This window comes from Mytilus edulis, chromosome 13 (genome assembly GCF_963676685.1).
Source record: "Mytilus edulis chromosome 13, xbMytEdul2.2, whole genome shotgun sequence".
Lineage (NCBI taxonomy): Eukaryota > Metazoa > Mollusca > Bivalvia > Mytilida > Mytilidae > Mytilus > Mytilus edulis.
The window spans coordinates 41,697,002-41,717,134 of NC_092356.1; the positions used below are offsets into that span (position 1 = coordinate 41,697,002).

General features: G+C 33.8%; 1 protein-coding gene across 1 annotated transcript; it reads right to left on the reverse strand.

The window, feature by feature from the left end:
• Positions 1-1,469: 1,469 nt before the first annotated feature.
• On the reverse strand, positions 1,470-18,492 carry LOC139500330 (uncharacterized). The gene is made up of 7 exons (XM_071289071.1): positions 18,372-18,492; positions 18,093-18,244; positions 16,490-17,690; positions 15,755-15,889; positions 13,431-13,529; positions 3,186-3,277; positions 1,470-2,862 (listed from the first exon to the last, which is right to left on the reverse strand). Exons 1-7 carry the CDS (start codon positions 18,490-18,492, stop codon positions 2,440-2,442), a joined length of 2,223 nt encoding a protein of 740 aa, XP_071145172.1. The 3' UTR covers positions 1,470-2,439.
• Between the last annotated feature and the right edge of the window lie 1,641 nt (positions 18,493-20,133).

The following is a 20,133-nucleotide window of genomic DNA, read 5'->3' on the forward strand; positions in this document are numbered from 1 at the left end:
AATGTTATCATTATTTTTCTATAAATAGCTGAACTTGTCTAATTCATGCGTAACCTATATCTAGCTAAGGGTTAATTGAAGGTCACATGAATTTACGGATTCATTGATGTCGAATCATTCAATCAACGATGTTTCTTGGCTTAACTTGACAAATTTAACAAAACTGGCTTCTAAAGGCGAATTATAATTTCACTTTTTCATTTTCATTAATGATTTAACAAAAACCTCATATTTTAATCTATTTTGATATCTTGTAGCTTATGTCCCTTTAAGATATGCTTTATATTATGGATATCATGAATTCAAACATATATTTGAACAAAGTAATCAACAGAAGGCGTTGCATCTTCACTACTAGTTATTAGTAGTTTTTTTTTTTACTTTACAAACTGAAACTGAAACTTTTTTTTTTAATAAAATCAAAACTATATTTAGTAAAGCAATCAACAGAATCAACTGTTTGTTCGGTATTGATTAACCGTTTTATACTTTATCAGATGACAATTTTTCCTCTTTAAAGTTAAAACTCAGTCTATTCAACAAGGTAACTAACAGAACAAACTTTTTACCATCCATTCACAATTTTATACTGAAACTGTGAAAAAATAAAGTTGAAACTATTTTAATTAAAATAAAAAGCTGTATTTTCATCACAAATAAGTCGTTTTCTACTTTTCCAAATGACTGTTTAACAATGAAGTCAAAACTCTATTAAACAATGTAAACAATAGAAGCAGTTGCTCTTTCCATATTTATTAGCCGTTTCATACTTCACAAACAGGTTTTGTTTTTGTTTTTCAATAAAGAGAAAAGTATATTTAAAGTCATATGAAACGAGTGACTGGTGAAAAATAATGTTTATCCAATTCTTGAACCAATGCAAGAATGTATCATAAACTTCTTTCTGTACACGATTTTCTCATTTTTTACGCAGATATATCGTATAATCGTCAATTTTTGTTCTCTCTTTCTGTTATGCTTTAACAAATATGGCTGCTCATTAAATACCGTGTTTTGAAGCTTAAGTTTAACGATTGTCACCTTATAGTAAACAAATAACAAAACGCATAGGAATTGAGCACGCGTTTAACATGTACTTAAGAATTGAATGCTCTTTTTTGTAAATTTATTGGGGTGTAAAAGCGTTGACCGAAGTACATTTTGTATGAAGCGCGGAAGTGCTTCATACTAAAAATGTGCGCACGGCCAACGCTTTTACAACCCTATAAAGTTACAAAAAAAAGCATTCAATACTTATTACATTTTTACCTATAGGATCATGAAAACACGCCCTTTATCAAGTTTTTATTTCATTTACCTGTGCACTTTATTGTGGAACCTCGTGTCATCATGAATGAAAAGTTTAATTGTGTGATACAACTGCTTAAGGAGTAACACGTGATGTACAGTTAGCCAATTAATAACGTATTATAGTGAAAGAAACATTTTTTGTAATTATAATCAGATAATTGTTTATTTTAATGACAGATCCATGCGTATTGTGATCACCGGATTTTTACGAGGAAGGTTACGCTCAGGTCACTATGCATACGGAAAATACGGAAAAAAAATCCTGGAAGGAAGCAATTAAAAATTAAGAAAACTTTTTCTAAATGTGTACGAATTAAAGAATTTTCCTCAGAAAAAGTATATGTACATAAGTTGTAATAAATTTTTAATTTGAGGTTACTTAGGACTTTAACAAAGTAACCAAAAGAAGATGTAGCATCATTATCACTAATTGGTAGTTTTATACTTTTAATACTGAAACCATTATATTAATGAAATCAAAACTATGCTTAACAAAGTAACAAATAGCTGCACTTTAATTAAAAAATAGTCGTTTTCTACTTTACAAACTGTTTTCATTCATTTTTTTAAAGTCGAATCTTTAACACAGTAACCAATAAAAACTGTTGTATTCTCAACACTTATTCCAACCATCAAGTCAAAAATATAGTCAGCAAAGTAACCCACAGAAAAAAAATGCATTTTAATCATTAATAAGTCATTTTATACTTTACAAACTGACTTTTTTTTATCAATGAAATAGAAAATATATTTAACACAGTCAGCAAAAGACGAAATTTCAATTTTCGCCACTTTCCTTTTTATACTTTACAAACTGAATTGTTTTTTTATCAATAATTTCAAAACTATATTCAACACAGATCCTCTTTAAAATAGTGTACTATCATCTCAACTCGTTTTATCCATGAGTTAAGACACATATCTAACAAAAAAAAGAAAACCAAGGAAGTTGCATTTGAATCAATATAGTTTCTTGTTTGTGTACATGACTTTTTTTTTGTGTGCAATATAAATTATGTTGAAATGGATTAAATACACTAACTCACAGAAGATCAATTAAATACATTAAAACAAAATCAACAACAAGATAGGTAACTTGGAACTATGTATAATCGCTGAGCTATAAAATCATATTTTCTCACGGACATCCGGGGCTTTAAGTTCCTTCTCTTTCCCGCTGGTGACTTCAATATTTGGATTAGTTGTCGTCTTCTTCAGTATTGGTTTCCTTCGCTGTGGTTGTCTACCTGGCATTGGGTATTGAAGAGAAGCACTGTATGTTGGACTTTCTATGGTTGTGATCTCACCCGGAAGATCCTCTTTGTTTACGTCACCGTGGCTAGTATTCAACCCAAAAGATTTCTCGTCCTTCGCAGAGCATCCGGGCATTACATAGATTCCGGACGTGTGTTGTTGAACTGATGCGATTTCTCCAGGCATGTCAGTGATATCAATAGCTTGTTGGTTAGATTCTAAATCTGCTTCAATTTCTACTGTGCCAAAATCTTCAACTTTTCCCATCAACCAGAATGTTCTCATATCACCTTTTCCCTATTGAAAAACAAATAAATAAAATTTAGATAAAATCAAAGTAAATTGTTACAAACATAATTCTGATTGTGAGAGCATTCTATAGCCATCATTCAGTATTGTTTTTATCATTGTTGTATGTCGTACGATGGTCTATAATTGCTGACATTCACTTCATTTGAATTCTTTTGTACTACAGTTGTTTTATTTGACAATCATTATGAATCATACCTTATCGTTTTATGTTTATATTAATTATTTTATTTGTATATGTTCTTTTATGGCTCAGTCTCGTTTTTCGTAAGCCATTTTAATTCTTACAATATACTTTCAATATATACTACCTTAACTGCAACGCTTCCTCTTTTCTTGATAGTAAACGATTTCGTCTTCCGAAGCAATTGATATGTAGAATAGCTGATATGTATTTTATTTGCTAAAAAATAAACACTTTCTAATAATAAAGATAAATTTTTGTATACACATAAAATTGAGAATGGAAATGGGGAATGTGTCAAAGAGACAACAACCCGACCAAATAAAAAACAACAGGTCTTCAATGTAGCGAGAAATTCCCGCACCCGGAGGCGTCCTTCAGCTGGCCCCTAAACAAATATATACTAGTCCAGTGATAATGAATGCCATACTAATTTACATGTAATGGTACATTCTTAACTACCTGGCCACCGTTTCATAAATGCCTTCTTAACTTACGATCATCGTATCAGTTTACGATGTGTTTACGTGTGGTACTAAGTTCACGTTACGTGTGATTCACTAACGCAACGTAAAGGACTACTAAGTTTATTACGATTATTTAACGATAGATGTACGATGACACGTAGACTTACGAAGGCTTTATGAAACGATACCCTGTATGGCAGATACTACGTAGCGTATTGATTTCTTTTACGGAAAAGATGAGGTGTTTTAATTTCAGAGTACCCTATGTTTCCAAATATGTAGGATATAAGTAATGATATGTTGTTTCCAAAATATTTTTGGTACTGCAGTTTCGATTAAGACAGGTAAAATTTCGGTGATAAGTCGCATTCAGTCATACTTTTTTAATGGATGACGGGATTGTTGCCAGTACAAGAGGAACGTTTGATACGGTGCTTTTTGTCCGCAATTCGCTTTTTGTCCGCTTTTGCTTTTTGTCCGATAATTTTGCTTTTTGTCCGAAACTTTTGCTTTTTGTCCGTTGCTTTTTGTCCGTTTTGCCTTTTGTCCGATTATTTTGCTTTTTGTCCGAAACTTTTGCTTTTTGTCCGTTGCTTTTTGTCCGTTTTGCCTTTTGTCCGATTATTTTGCTTTTTGTCCGAAACTTTTGCTTTTTGTCCGTTGCTTTTTGTCCGTTTTGCTTTTTGTCCGATAATTTTGCTTTATGTCCGATATAAAATGTGTATATTTTTGGCAGGTTTCATTTTGAACTTCAAAATACCATGTCCTTTTAGGAGTTAAATACAGACCATACTCACATTATAAATGATTTGTATATGAAATTTCATGTCTTTTACAATATATCGCATTACCTCTAAAATGGCTCGAAGCACTAATATCCTAGACCCGTAGGTGTTGGTCAACAGAGGGCAAGGGGAATACTCTTGTATATCCCTAAGTCTAAAAAACAACTATTGAAAGCTGGCTAAACTAAGACATACTCCAGGTAGGCCATTATACCAAAAGAAGAGGTAGTCAAACCCTTATAAATGGCTTATAGCACTTATGTCCTGGATCTACACGAGTTTATCAGCAACGAATTAAAAGGGGCATGAGTTTCGCCGGTATATCACGAAGTAAAAATAAACCTCATTATTGCCAGCTCTTCAAACTAAGAGATTCTCCACGTTGGCCATTATACCAGAGGTATAGGTAGGCAGTGCCTCTTAAATGGTCCATGGGCCATGGCACTTATGTCCTCGACCCGTACGAGTTGGTCAGAAGAGGGTAAGGGGAATACTCTAGTATATCACACAGTCCACCAAAAATAGTGACGTCTGCCCAAACTAAGACATTTTTAGGTGCGCCCTTATACTAGATGTTGGAGTAGTCATTCTCTTAAAAATGGCTCATAGCACTTATGCTATAGACCCGAACGAGTTTGTCAACAATGAGTTAAAAGGGGGATGAATTAGCCCGGTATATAACGAAGTTGAAATAAACTGTTGCCCGCTGGCTAAACTAAGAAATTATCCACGCGGGCCATAATATGAGAGGTAGAGAAAGGGATTTCCTCTATAAAATGACCATGAGCACGTATGACCTAGACCCGTACGAGTTAGTCAGCAAAGTGTAAGGTTGGTACCCTAGTATATAATAAAGTCGAACTAAATTATTGCTGGATGGCTAAGAGATTCTCCGCGTGGGCCATGATACCAGAGGTAGAGGTTGTCATTGCCTCTAAAATGGCCTAAATCACTTATTCCCTAGAGAAGTACGCGGTATCATCAAAGGGTTTAAAAGGGAGTTGGAACCTCTGTTTACCAAGAAGTCGAAATAAATTATTGCCGGCTTGCTTAAGTACGAGATTCTCCAAGTTGGCCATTAATCCTAGGTTAAATGTGTGCATTGCCTTTTAAATGGCTGATAAAACTAACGCCCTAGACCTGTACGAGTTTGTCAGCAAAAAGTTAAAGGGGGGATGCGATGCCTCTTTTTACAACGAAAATATAAATTAAGCCGACTGGCCTAACTAAGAGATTCTATACGCGGGGTATTATATCAGAGGATGAGGTAGGCATTACCTCTAACATAGCCATAACACGTATGACCCAGACCGGTGTAAGTTAATCAGCAAAGGGTAAGGGGGGTACCTAAGTATATCACAAAGTCGAAATAAACTATTGCTGGCTGGCTAAACGAAGAGATTCTCCACATGGGCCATGATACCAGAGGTAGAAGTGGCCATAGCCTCAAAAATGGCCAATTATGCCGTAGACCCGTACCAGTGCTTCAGCAAAGTGTTAAAAGGGGGAGGTGGTATCTATGTTTACAACGAAGTCGAAATGAATTATTGCCGGCTGGCCAAACAAAGAAATTCTCAACATAGGCCATTATAACAAAGGTAGTGGTGGACATTGCATCTAAAATGGCCCATACTTCTTATTCCATTGATCTGTACGAGTTTGTCAGCAAAGGGTAAGGAGGGTACCCTGGTATATAACAAAGTCGAAATAAACTATTGCCGGATGGCCAAAAATAAAAGATGATCCACGTTTATCATGATACCAGAGGTAGAGGTGGGCCTTGCCTTTAAAATGGTTTATAGCACTTATGCCAGCAAAAGGAAAGGAGGGTATTCTAGTATATCGCACAGTCGTTATGAAATATTGCCGGCTGTTCAAACTACGAGATTCACCACATGGGCCATGCTACCAGAGGTATAGGTGGTCATTGCCTTTAAAATAGCCTATAGCACTTATATGGCATATACCCGTACGAGTTTGTCAGTAAAGAGCTAAAATGAGGAGGTGGTACCTCTGTTCACATTAAAGTCAAAATAACTGTAGCCGGTAGGCCAAACTCCGGGATTCTCTACGTGGATCATTATACCAGAGGTAGAGGTTTATTTCGACTTCGTTGTAAACAAAGGTAACACCTTTTATTTTTAACCCCTTGCAGGCAAAATCGTACAGGTCTTTGGAATTAGTGTTATATGCCATTTTAAAGGCATATGCCATTTTAAAGGCAATTACCATATCTATCTCTGGTAAAATGGCCTACGTGGAGAACCTCTTAGTTTGGCCAGCCGGCAATACTTTATTTCGACTTTGTTGTAAAAAGAGGTACCATCTCCCCCTTTTGATTCATTATTGTCAAACTCGTACGGGTCTAGGGCATAAGTGCTATAAGAAATTTGTATGGCAATGCCCTCCTCAATCTCTGGTAAAATGGCCTACGTGGAGAATCTTTTAGTTTGGCCAGCCGGCAATTATTAAAGTGTATTTCGACTTCGTTGCAAACAGAGGTACCACCTTACCCTTTTAATTCATTGTTGTCAAACTCGTACGGGTCTTAGGCCTAAGTGATCTGTGCCTTTTTTAAGGCAATGCCTACTTCTACCTCTGGCATCATACCCCACGTGGAGAATCTCTTGGCCAGCCGGCAATTGTTTATTTCGACTTTTTTATATACCAAGGTACTTCCCTAACCCTTTGCTGACTTACTCGCTGGCTTATCCCTTATTGTAAGTAAGTAAGTTCAATAAATATAAGACTATATGCCAGGTCTTTCTGACAACCAATTATCTATTGTTGGAATTGTAAATTTTCATGTTTGTTTAAAGATGACCATTTTAAATAAAGATTTTAATTTTTTAAAAAGCAAGTGTTAGACTTGTGCTTTTATTGCCACTCAGTTCATATAACCTGTCATTTTAGTCGAGCCTGTAACTTTTGTTGCAGAAAGCTCGACATATGAATAGTGATCCGGCGGCGGCGGCGGCGGCGGCGTAAGTTAACTTCTGAAAAGCTTAATATTTTAGAAGGTGGAAGCTTCATACTCTGTATATAGATGCCTCATGTTACGAAGTTTCTGTCAGTCACATGTCCAATGTCCTTGACCTCATTTTCATGGTTCAGTGATCACTTGAAAAAAAAGTTCAGAATTTTTGTAATGTTGTATTCTCTCTTATTATAAGTAATAAGATAACTATATTTGGTATGTGCGTACCTTGCAAGGTACTCATGCCCGTCAGACAGTTTTTACTTGACCTCGACTTCATTTCGTGGATCAGTGAACAAAGGTTAGAATAAGTTTTGGTGGTTAAGTCCACATCTCAGATACTATAAGCAACAGGGCTAGTATATTCGGTGTATGGAAGGACTGTAAGGTGTACATGTCCAACTGGCAGGTGTCATCTGACCTTGACCTCATTTTCACGGTTCAGTGGTTATAGTTAAATTTTTCTGTCTTGGTCTGTTTTTCTCATACTTTATGCAATGAGTCTACAATATTTGTTGTATGGAATGATTGTAAGGTGTACATGTCTAGCGGGAAGATATCATCTGACCTTGACCTCATTTTCATGGTTCAGTGGTCAAAGTTCAGTTTTTGAGTTTTGGTCTTTTTATCTAATATTATATGCCAAAGGTCACTATATTTGGTGCATGAAAATATCTTATGATCTATATATAAGTCTCCCAGGTTTTATTTGACCATGACCTCAATTTCACGGTTCATTGCACAGTGTTAAGTTTTTGTGTTTTGGTCTGTTTTTCTTAAACTATAAGTAATAGATCAAGTATATTTGTTGTATCGAAGAATTGTTAGCTGTTCATGTCTGCCTGGTATGGTTCGTCTGACCTTTACCTCATTTTCATAATTCATTTGGTCTTTGTTTAGCTATCTTGGTTAATGTTAAGTTTATGTGGCAGTTGTAATAAATCTTTATACTTAGGGCTATCAACATAATATTAATGATGAGTAAAGTAGGCGAGACATTTCAGTGTGTGCACTCTTGTTTAAATGTGCTTATTTATCCGAGTCCTGGACTGCATTCCAGTGGCTTTCATTCGTTTACTTTTGTGTAAATTTTATACAGATCAGCTAGTATTTTTTCAAATGTTTTACCAATATTTTAGCTGCATGTAACATCTTGAACACTCAGAACAGCAAAACAAAATTTAGATTTCAGAAATAAATAGCCTTTAGTCATCGACGAATAGCCGATGATTTCAAGAGTTGTTTCCGTTAAAGGATGATTCCTTTTTTTTTTGTGCAATACTTGCTCTTTCGGAGGCTCGATGGTAATTTCAGCAAAAATTTTATCATTTTTGTTTTCATTACAAATTTTATTTATTACACTATTAGTTATAACTTTATAAATTGGCTCAAAAATCAACCCAAAAAATCGAATGATTTTGGCCTCAGATTTATTTTTCAAATGTTTATATCACTGTAAAAGCTCCAAATTGTCTCCCTTTAGTGCAATAATGACATTTTGTTTTGGCATTAGAGTTAAAATGTCTTTTTCAACTCATCGGTGACCTAGAGATATTTTTCAAATATGCTTTACGTAAACTAAACAGTTGTAAAATTAAATCGATTTCTGTAATTTAGTTCTTTTTTTATTTCGATATATATATCTCTCTATTTCTCCTATTAGTTCAACTTAAAAAAAAGTACCTTAACAAAAATGGTTGCTTCTTTCGAGGGCAGATTGTGAGCTTAAGTGAACGATAACCCCATGTTTTTATTTGATTTTTCTATTAAGTATATGATAAAAGTTCATCTATAGAAAAACAAGCAAAATCCTACATGTATATTTAAAAAATAATGGATTAATACCCTCCAGTCCCCTTAACGACAAAAAAAAATAAATAGAACATTACGTTTAAGTATCACCTACAGTATTTTATAACCTCCATTGGTGATACATTATATGTATTTCTGCTGTTGTTTTATATAAGTTATTGTCCTGAATATCATCTTTATGCGTTTTTGCGTTTTTGCGTTTCAGTTTTTATTGTGAAATTTCTTCAATCAGCCAAGACAAACTTTAAATTTCGCCTTAACGATGTTTTCGCGAGAAATCCATGTATTATTATCAAATTACTACATTTAATCATTGTCTAGTGCCCTAAAATGAGATTTTCCGAGACGCTGGGTTTGAAATGGGATACCCTATTTAATTTAAACAATATTTGCAATCTTTTCAAAAAGATGCAGATGGGAATTTTCGTTCCTTATGAAAGTGTTCGCAAGGAGTTAAATTATAAACTCCTTATAGGATTATCAAAAAGCAACTATTAAGGACCCCCTTGGAATAAAGATCTTCCAAGACAACGTGTTCGAGAGTTTGAGTTTAATACATGACTTTTTAAAACTTAATGGACGGAGCAGGATTATCTTACTCTTCCAGTTAACCATACATCATCACAGTTGCATTGGTTCTTGTTGCTCAGATTTTAAATTTCAATGATTTCGTCCGAGACCACAATTGTCGTCCCTTGATTTTCGTTATTAGTCCCTAGTGATAACAGTGGGTTACTTGCCAATAATTTTTATGCCCCTTCCAAATTTATTTCTCCTTGTTTAATGCCTCACATTGTAAGTAGGGGGGGGGGGGGGGTGAAATTACACTGTAAAAAAATTTGGGTCCAGAATTTTACAGGAAAGTAGTGATTTGGTCCAGCTGAAAAGGGTTAAAAATTAGCACTTCGGAAGCTGTCAAAAGATTTCAAGACACCCTAAACACAAAATTGTCCATATTTTGAGTTAGACGCGATGAAGTTTTCTATAATTTTGATATAATTTGTCCCAAAATTAGTACAACACACAGTAAAAGTTTCATTGAGAAAGCGCAGGTGGGATTTTATAAATTTTCATTTCTGTTCTAAAAGAAATGCACTACGAATTAATTGTGTTCTCGGACCATTTGTTTTGTGGACTGTTGTGTATCTTGTTGTTTTTCATTCAGCTGCGGCTTTGTTGGTTTGTTTCAACCCTTTTTAGTGTGATTATCCTTTGGTACACTTTGCCTCTCTCTTATATATGATATCGCAATAATTATATATATGTAAGCGTTCATATACATTTATATGGATACAATATTGAATTAAAATAGATATAATAATAAGATGAGTGAAAAAAAGAAAATGAAGTAATAATTGTACGTGTGAGGAGTTGGCATTCTTATAAAAAAGAAGATGTGGTATTATTGCAAATGAGACAACTATCCACAAAAGACCAAAATGACACAGACATTAACAGCATTAGGTCACCGTACGGCCTTCAACAATGAGGAAAGCCCATACAGCATAGTCAGCTATAAAAGGCCCCGATAAGACAATGTAAAACAATTCAAACGAGAAAACTAACGGCCTTATTTATGTCAAAAAAATAAATGAAAAAACAAATATGTAACACATAAACAAACGACAACCACTGAATATACAGGCTCCTGACTTGGTACAGGCACATACATAAATAATGTGGCGAGGTTAAAGTCTTTTACACTAGAAATATTTTAGATCTTGTTATATAGACTAATTCTTATTCATTCTGGTCGTAAGTTAGTCTGTCATCCTCAAACGTGTGAGCAATGGTGTACGTACACCAATTTGTAGAATACATGGGATATTCAAAGACTTAAACGAACGTTAAGTCTCAGAGGCATGACTTTTTATTAGTTGTTAGTGGCTTTGAAATAGCTGTCAGATAACTGCGAATACTCTCAGATCTGTTCATTGTGACTTTTTGTGTCGGGATGTATAAGTACCCGGCCACGTCCACTTGTATTTGTGTCTATCTGATGAGTTAAGCCTTTTTCAACTGATTTGTATAGTTCGTTCTTATGTTGTACTGTTATACCACTGTCCCAGGTAAGGGGGGGGTTGGGATCCTGCTAATATGTTTAACTCCGGCACATTATTTAAATCTGTGCCTGTCCCAAGTCAAAGCCTGTAATTCAGTGGTTGTCGTTTGTTTATGTGTTACATATTTGTTTTTCGTTCATTTTTTTACTTAAATAAGGCCGTTAGTTTTCTCGTTTGAATTGTTTTACATTGTCTTATCGGGGCCTTTATAGCTGACTATGCGGTATGGGCTTTGCTCATTGTTGAAGGTCGTACGGTGACCTATAGTTGTTAATGTTTGTGTCATTTTGGTCTTTTGTGGATAGTTGTCTCATTGGCAATCATACCACATCTTCTTTTTTATATGCTCGAAACTTTAGAATAGTTTGGAAATTTATCAAATCAAATAATCCTTGAGTGATGGTTTCGTTATTGAAATTCTAAATTGATGTTTAACCGCGCTAAATATTATATATGATAATCAAACGAATAAGTCAGGAACGGAGTTTCAATCTGTAATTCAATAGTTGTTGTTTGTTTCTGTATTTGTTTGTCGTATAGTGTTTTGTAAATCAATGGTTTTCTCGTTTGAATAGTTTTATCATTATGTTAAATGGTGTCGGCGTTTGCTACATGTGGAAGTGCACACATTTACGACATGTTATTGCTTAAACGCACAGTTTCTTCTTCCCGCTAATAATATATAGTCACCATTTGCACTTATATGCGAATGGCCGATTGACAGTCGCTCCAAAATATTTTGCAACATTTCAGTTAAAAAAAAACTTTTTTAAGTCTGGTAATATTTTCGTCATATTTCCAACAACTTTATTTTTCTTTAACATTACAAATATTACAAATATAACAAACAAACAAACTTCATTTTTGGAACACTATCACAAAGTTTACGTAATACATGTGTAGCTATTTATTTAGATAAACTGTATTAATCCATACATTTCGGAATTATTTAGCAACTATATCCAAATGACGAGGAAGTTCGAGGTTATTCAAGTAATAAGATTAAGGAAACTTTGGTTAACACAACAGCATTTTCAACAAAGTAGTTTATTTTTGTTTGACAAACTCGAAAAGAGGGGGAAAAGTAATAAAATGGTTACTTAAGCATTTACTTAATTTCTATCACGAAATAAATGCGTTTAATATTTTAGATACAGATACAATATAGTGCATTCGTAAATGTAAAACACTTTTTAATAGAAAATTTAAAAGAGATACATCAACAGTGTTTATTTTAGAATTGCTCAAGTCTGTAGGGCTTATTCCCGATTGTCCCACTTTTTTTTAAATTAAGAGCTCATATTGTCCCACATGAAAAGTTCTGACTGGTCCACATTATTTTATGAGGCGAAATGTTCTTATCCCTTGTTAGATTGTCTCTATGGTTTTGTTTCAGATATATAAGCCAAAATCTACATTTTATGCGATGCTCTTCTTTTAGACATTGCGGCCATCTTAATTATTGGGCGGGGTCATCGGATACTTTTTTGAAACTAAATACCCTAAGGATGATTTTGGCCATGTTTGCTTTAATTTTGCCAGTAGTTTCAGAATAGAAGATTTTTGTAAAAATTAATGACGACGACGAATAATGAGAAAATGAGAAAAGCTCACTTAGTCCTATGGTCCAGGTGAGCTAAAAAGCAAAACGGACAAAAAGCAACGGACAAAAAGCAAAAGTGTCGGACAAAAAGCAAAATTATCGGACAAAAAGCAAAACGGACAAAAAGCAACGGACAAAAAGCAAAAGTATCGGACAAAAAGCAAAATTATCGGACAAAAAGCAAAACGGACAAAAAGCAACGGACAAAAAGCAAAAGTATCGGACAAAAAGCAAAATAATCGGACAAAAAGCAAAAGCGGACAAAAAGCAAATCGCGGACAAAAAGCACCGTATCAAACGTTTACGATGTCTTCTATATGACACCGATATTCCAAAGAAATTCCTTTAAAGTAGCAAACCATTACGTAAAAATAGCGCTATATTACGCAAGCTCTGGAAAAGCGTAATAACTGATAGATATATAATACTCCATTTAGAGCCAACAGCTGGAATACGTCCCTCTGTTCTCAATCCAGTGTGAGGAAACCGCGAATGGTTCCTGTATTATGTAACTATACAGATACTGATACAGGTATACCGGTGCTGATAGATTATTGTCGCTTACAAACGGAAAGTTCACAATAAAAAGTCTGAGATAATTTTTAAAATATTTTTTTGAAAATAAAAATCACATGAAATAAGTATAGGAGTTGTTTTTGACTTACGTTCACTGTATGCCTTCATTCTAGATGCAGTATTGACTGTATCGCCAAATAAGCAGTACCGTGGCATCAATGTTCCCACAATTCCAGCCATACATGGACCTAATAATGTTAGAACCATCAATAATAGATCAAACTTTTTTTCATTTCTTTCTGATTATTTTCAAAATTAGAAAGAAAAAAGATTAGATGTGGTTAGATTTTCAATGAGACACCTCTCCACAAGAGACAAAATAACAAAAAAATTAACAACTATAGGTCATCACACAGCCTTCAACAATGAGTAAACGCAACCCGGATGTACTGCTAAGGAACAAAAGCCACGAAATTTGAGCTCCCGAAAAATTAGAAATTTAATTTGGATTTTGGTAGTGATTCTGAATGAATTAGTTGAGAAGTATTTAATATTATGATTGTTCATGTAAAGGCAATTCTTTATCCAGAAAATAAATTAGTTAAACGTGAAGAATTTGAAATTTTTGAACCAAGCGAGATCTTCAATTTGACGACGCTAACGTTGCAACGTGTCCAATAGTATCCTATTGTTCTAAAGATTGTTTTTTATGGCGCCTTAGAAACGGTACCTCAATATAAATTTAAATATATATATATATATACTTGCTGTTTAGTTGAATTTGAGACTTTTCATAAAAATATATGTCTGAATACTGTTTTGACACTAAAACTGCTAAGATTCTTGACAGTTTATTACAAGTTGTGTCAGATCTTCAGCATCGATTTGTCAAATTTGAACAGCAAATGGAGAAGATAACGGTTATGCAATCCACGGTGAATTTACTCGCCGAAAAAGTTAACTATGTTGAAAAGCACATTGAATGTGCAATGAATAGGAGCAATGAAATTGAGAGGAGCATTGAAAATATTGGTCATGTGATGCACAAAGTAGCAGATCGATGTAAAGAGAACATTTAAAACATAACAAGCTTGGAAACTGCAGTAGTACAATATAAAGATCATAGTGAAATATTAGATTCTAAATTGCGTAATATGGAAGATGATGCGATAGAGCTCAAGTGGCGCTCAATGAAAACCAACCTCATTTTACTGGCATCCAATTTTACCCAGAAGAAAACACTGAGGATAAACTTAATTCTTTTATCAAACAAAAGTTGAAAATTGACAAAAGAGTAAACTTCGTATGCGTCCATCGATTCGGAAAAAGAGTTCACAGAGGTAATCGTCCGATATTGGCAAAATTTGTATCAATTAAGAACAAAGAAATTGTGCTAAAAAACGGATACAAATTAAAAGAGACACAATTCGGAGTTAAAGAACAGTTTCCAAAAGAAATCGAACAACAGCGAAAACCTTTATACCCAGTTGCAAAACAGGCAAGAAAAGAAAAAAGAAAAGTACGTATGGTAAGAGACAAATTGTACATTGATGGTGATTTGTACAAACCAAACACTGAAGGAGTTTGAAACGAAAATGTACATGATATTTTGAGTTTTATACCGCGGAGAAATATAACATAACAATACGAAAGATCAACAAATGAACCTCAATTATCGCAGCTTGAAAGGTTTCAACGTGTTCAAACAAGATTTGACTACCAAACAGTAAAGAACGCAGACGATTCTAGAAGAAATGCCTAACAATTTACAGTGTTTTAAACATGAAACCAAGATATTCTACTTAAAAGAGAAAAGGGAACATTACTTCGTTAAATTATTGCTTTGCTATTAATCATTTTTAAAGACAATCCGGTACATGTATAAATGTTTCTATGAAAACCTCTTGTTTCACCATCGCTGTGACAGAGGGTTACTTTGTTGTTATTGTTTTTCTGTTATACCATTGTATCCACAAAGGTTTTACGGAATAAACTTGAACTTGAACTTGAACAATGAGTAAAAGCAATAACACATAGTCCTTAATTATATATAAGTCATAATCAACAATAAATAATTATTAAGATAAAGGAAAATCAATTAAGTTAGCTGTAATCCCAAAATGGTATTGTGTGAAAACCTCATTAAGGTTCATTTCAATTCTATGATTTTAAAATGAAAGTTGATAAACGCAATATGATTATAACGTCCACATCGGCTTCAAATATAACTATAGTAGCACATATAAAAATAATACAATCCAAACACTCTTATGGTTTCACTACCTTTTGGGGAAACATATTGCGCGTTGTACACTACGTAAAATCGAATTTCGTAGTGGCTAAATGTAATAAATAAGATAAGATAAGATAAGCATTCCACTATATTTTCATAAAAACATGTAGCATACCAATTACATGTCACGTGTTGAAAATGAGAGTTAAAGAATACATATACTAAGTTGTGTTAGTTTACCTGAATTAATCCCTATTCTCAACTGAATAGATCTGTTACTGGACAACACTTTCATTACAGACACAGTACGAAGCATATTGAGGGCGAACTCTGCTATCTCGAATGCATGGCGGTCTTTGTTTCGTTTTGGTAATCCTATAATGATCAAAGTTATTTAATTAAATATAATAGTTGCTCAAATTATGAGATCAAAGAAAAAAACTAATTCACAACTATAGACTCAAATATGTAAAAAGCAAAAAGCTCATGTTAAATATATATGCAGAAACAACAAATCTACATTTATCATTTCTTTGATGTGATGAAAATTTCAGGGTTTGTTAGGTTCTTTTTGTAATTCTTCTTTTTTATTAAAATATTTATTTAAAGGAGAAAAATAAAACAATATCTTTAAAAAATTTATGAAGCTATAAAGTTTAAACCTGATGCAACCATATAACAGTCGTTGATAGTTTCCACTTTGTAAACATCAAAATCATCTAAAATATTATCTACTGTACAATTCTTTTGTATGAATATTTGAGGGTTTGTTAGTTATGATTAAATGTCTATCATATACGGTATAACAATGGAAGAAAATTATATCATTCATTTTTTTCATATTTATAATGCAATAACATAAAAACCCGACTTACAAGTGTTTGTTTTTTTGTGATCTATTTATCAATATATCGATCATTTAAAGGGGGAAATAAAGCAATGTTTTTGAAAAATTAGAAGCTATAAAGTTTAAACCTGATGCAACCATATAACAGTCGTTGATAGTTTCCACTTTGTAAACATCAAAATCATCTAAAATATCATCTACTGTGTTATACAATGCATTCAACAGTTCAACAATCTCCATGGGTGTAAGATCGACTGTTAGCTTGTCAAACCCATACATATCAGAGAAACAAACAGTGACCATTTTGAAAAACTCAGCGTCAACCTTCTTCTTCTTTTTCAGCATATCGGCAACCTGTCTTGGTACCATTTGGTATAGTAATCCGTCCGTCCTTTTCTTTTCCTTCGTGAGCTCTTTGGTTTTATCAACTAAAGTAAGCGCGTATGTCTGTATGCTGCTAGTTAAGCTCTCTGTTGCTAAGATGACAACAGGACAAACAAGAATAACGATAACTAGAAGTACGGCGTTTATGGCGAGTTGCTGCGTTAGGTCATCTATTTCGTTATTAAATTTTTCTATTACAAATGCGCCCATTTCTGTCTGAACGGTGAATAGGGTATCTAGATATATTGTCATGTTATCGAAAAAGAAACGCGCTTTTCGTACGTCTACGGCAGCAATGGTGGAGTTTATCAATTGAATTTCGGCTCGAAAATGTTCTATTGTGGATGAAAAATTAATGGGAAGGTTTTCTATGTTCTTAATATAAATTTCATCAACAACAGTAGAATACATTCCAATACTCCTCATGTATGCACGAAAGCTGTGTAATCTCAAGTTATAATTTTCAAAGTAAGTACGCGATTCGAATCCTCCTCGAGCATAAAACATTGTACCAAGAGCACGTTCGACCCCTAGGTTTTCCTTAGCACTTGATAATTTCTGATATGCTACCAGTAATTTCCAGATGAGAGAAAATTTCGATTCAGTGATGGTATTATACAGCCATAATATTATTGTATCAATGCTTCTTGAATAGAAATCTATTTCATTTTGGATTGATAGAACGTTTGGATTGAGGACTCGTCGATGCTCTTGAAGAAACGCCAGAAAATTTTCCTTTGACAAAAACATAATATTTAAATTGTCGATATCATTTGGCCAGGTCAATTCCAGTATAACGTCATCTGTTTTCGTGTACTCGGATAGAAGAAATGACTTGGTTTCTGGTCCAATGGCGCTTAAATAAAGGACACTCATATCTCTTTCAACTTGGAGGCGATGTACCAGCTTTCCTAAATCAATGCTGAAGTATAGTGCAGATCGTCTCTGAAAATAGATTTAAGATACACTTGCTGAAAACCAATTAATGTTTGCGAGCGGTTTCATATCGAGACTTATGCGAGTAAAAAATAACGTGAATACAAATTTTCACGCATATCTTAGACTTGGATCTTCTATATTTGACTACATGTACATTGCGTAAATTTAAAAATTGCGAAACGAAATCTCTTTGCAATAGGCTTAGAAAGAGTAAATGCAAAGTATACTATACGCGAAAATAGGTTTATTTACAGAATACATTAACATACAACTCATATTAATTTACAAAATGAGAAATTTGTTTTATAGTTTTTCTTATTGTATCTTAAGGAATATGTTTAGTTAATAAGTATTCTCCTCAAACAAGACTTTTATTTAACCTGTGTACACACAATATTTTATCTTTACCTTGTAATACTCTTCCCTGAAGCCTACACTATCAGCAAGGGTATAAACCGTATAAGCCCAGAGGCCTAATATTGGCAGCACATTCAAACAGAGCATTTTGAAGAGCTGAATTCTTTTACCAGACTGAGACAGTGGTTCATCACGGCAAATTCCTGGAATTAAAACCGATATACGAATTAGTGTGTTTATAAATTGAAGCCACTTCTACTCTAGAACTCTTAAAATGATGATCTGATCTATTTCTTAAACTACTATATTTCAAGAATTTCATACATTTACCTCTTCCCATAAATTGTGGTTGAAGAGCATCGATCAAGCCCGAGGAACCACGAAATACTGAACTTGATGACGAACTGAAATATACTGGGACGTCATTCTTTCTCTTCATAGTTTCCACCATTAATAATTTCTGTTAAAATAAATTTAACGATACTTAATTTCGTAAGATATTGAACTTAATGTATAACAAGCTTTTTTTTGGGGTCTAAATGTAAGAATGATCTCAGAACAATGTAATGGATCCGGGGCGGGGCTGATAAAGAAATCCGCTTGCCTCCATTTAAACCAGGTTTAATCCACCATTTTCTACATAAGGAAATGCCTGTACCAAGTCAGGAATACGACAGTTGTTTTCCATTAGTTTGATATGTTTGAGCTTTTGATCTTGCCATTTGTTAAGGGACTTTCCGTTTTGAATTTTCCTTGAATTTTTTTTTTTTTTTTTGTATATTTTATAAATGCCAGAGTATAATCATGATAATAGCCTTTGTAACATGTATGTTTTATTTTGTCTTTAATTTCAAGTTACTGTACTAAAACTATTGTGCAACCCTTGGAGGCAATTTGACCATTGAAGGTTTTTATTGTTTTAGATAGTTTTTTTTTCTCACAGCGTTTTACGTCGTTCACTGACGAAGGTTCATCCGGAAACAGGTAGCGTGCACACGGAAATCTGCATTTTATTATTAATGCCACTGAATCGGTAAACTATTATGTCACTGTCTAATAGGTTTAATTGCTAATCGGGTTTTCTGCACATCGATATTGCGTGCACGTAAAAAGCGAACCACAGTTTGGTTTTAAAAAATAATCTACTGGTCAAGTAAAGTTTCAATCAGTTGAGTTTTAGAGAAAATGGGTTTCTCATTGTCAATATAATGGAATTTTATGCGACTGTCATACAAGTGAGAGGTTTAGCTAGCTATAAAACCAGGTTTAATCCACCATTTTCTACATTAGAAAATGACTGTACCGAGTCAGGAATATGACAGTTGTTATCCATTCGTTTGATGTGATTGAGCTTTTGATTTTGCCTTTTGCTTAAGGACTTTCCGTTTAGAATTTTCCTCGGACTTCGGATTTTTTTGAGATTCATTTTTGAACAATTTAATTTTGGATGTAAAACGTCTTCTAATTGGCTGAATGTTTTTGTCGAGACATAACTTTGTCATGTGACCGTGCGGTGACCCTGAAAATAGGGTGGACTTCCGTAAGAAGAAGAACACCGTGACGTCATTAACGTTTTTTTTTCATGATTTACTCCTTAAAATGGAATTTAGAATTAAATTATAAGGAACGAGTTTAATACTTTTTCTCCCTATTCGTAATAGCTTTAAAAATGTGGTGCACACTTTTAAAATAACCCGATACGCGGGTTATTTAGTGTGCACCACATTTTTTATGTTATTTCATTATAAACAGAAAAATATTACAGTAATTCCTTAAATAAATGATTGAGATTGGAAAACGTTTAGTTTGGCTGTTCCGTTTAAACCCTTTTGTTTCTATAAGTATAAAAATGAAAGATTTTTGACGTTTTGGGGGTTTTCTTTTCTTTTCGAGCGGTACAAATGAAAATTAGGAGAAACACGTCTAATGTGCACGGAATTCAAAACATACATGTTCATGTTATTGCTAGACTATCATATATGAAAATAAGAAGATTTGGTATGATTGCCATTGAGACAAATTTCCACCAGAGACCAAATGACATATTAGTTTACAACTATAGGTCACCGTACGGCCTTTGACAATGAGCAAA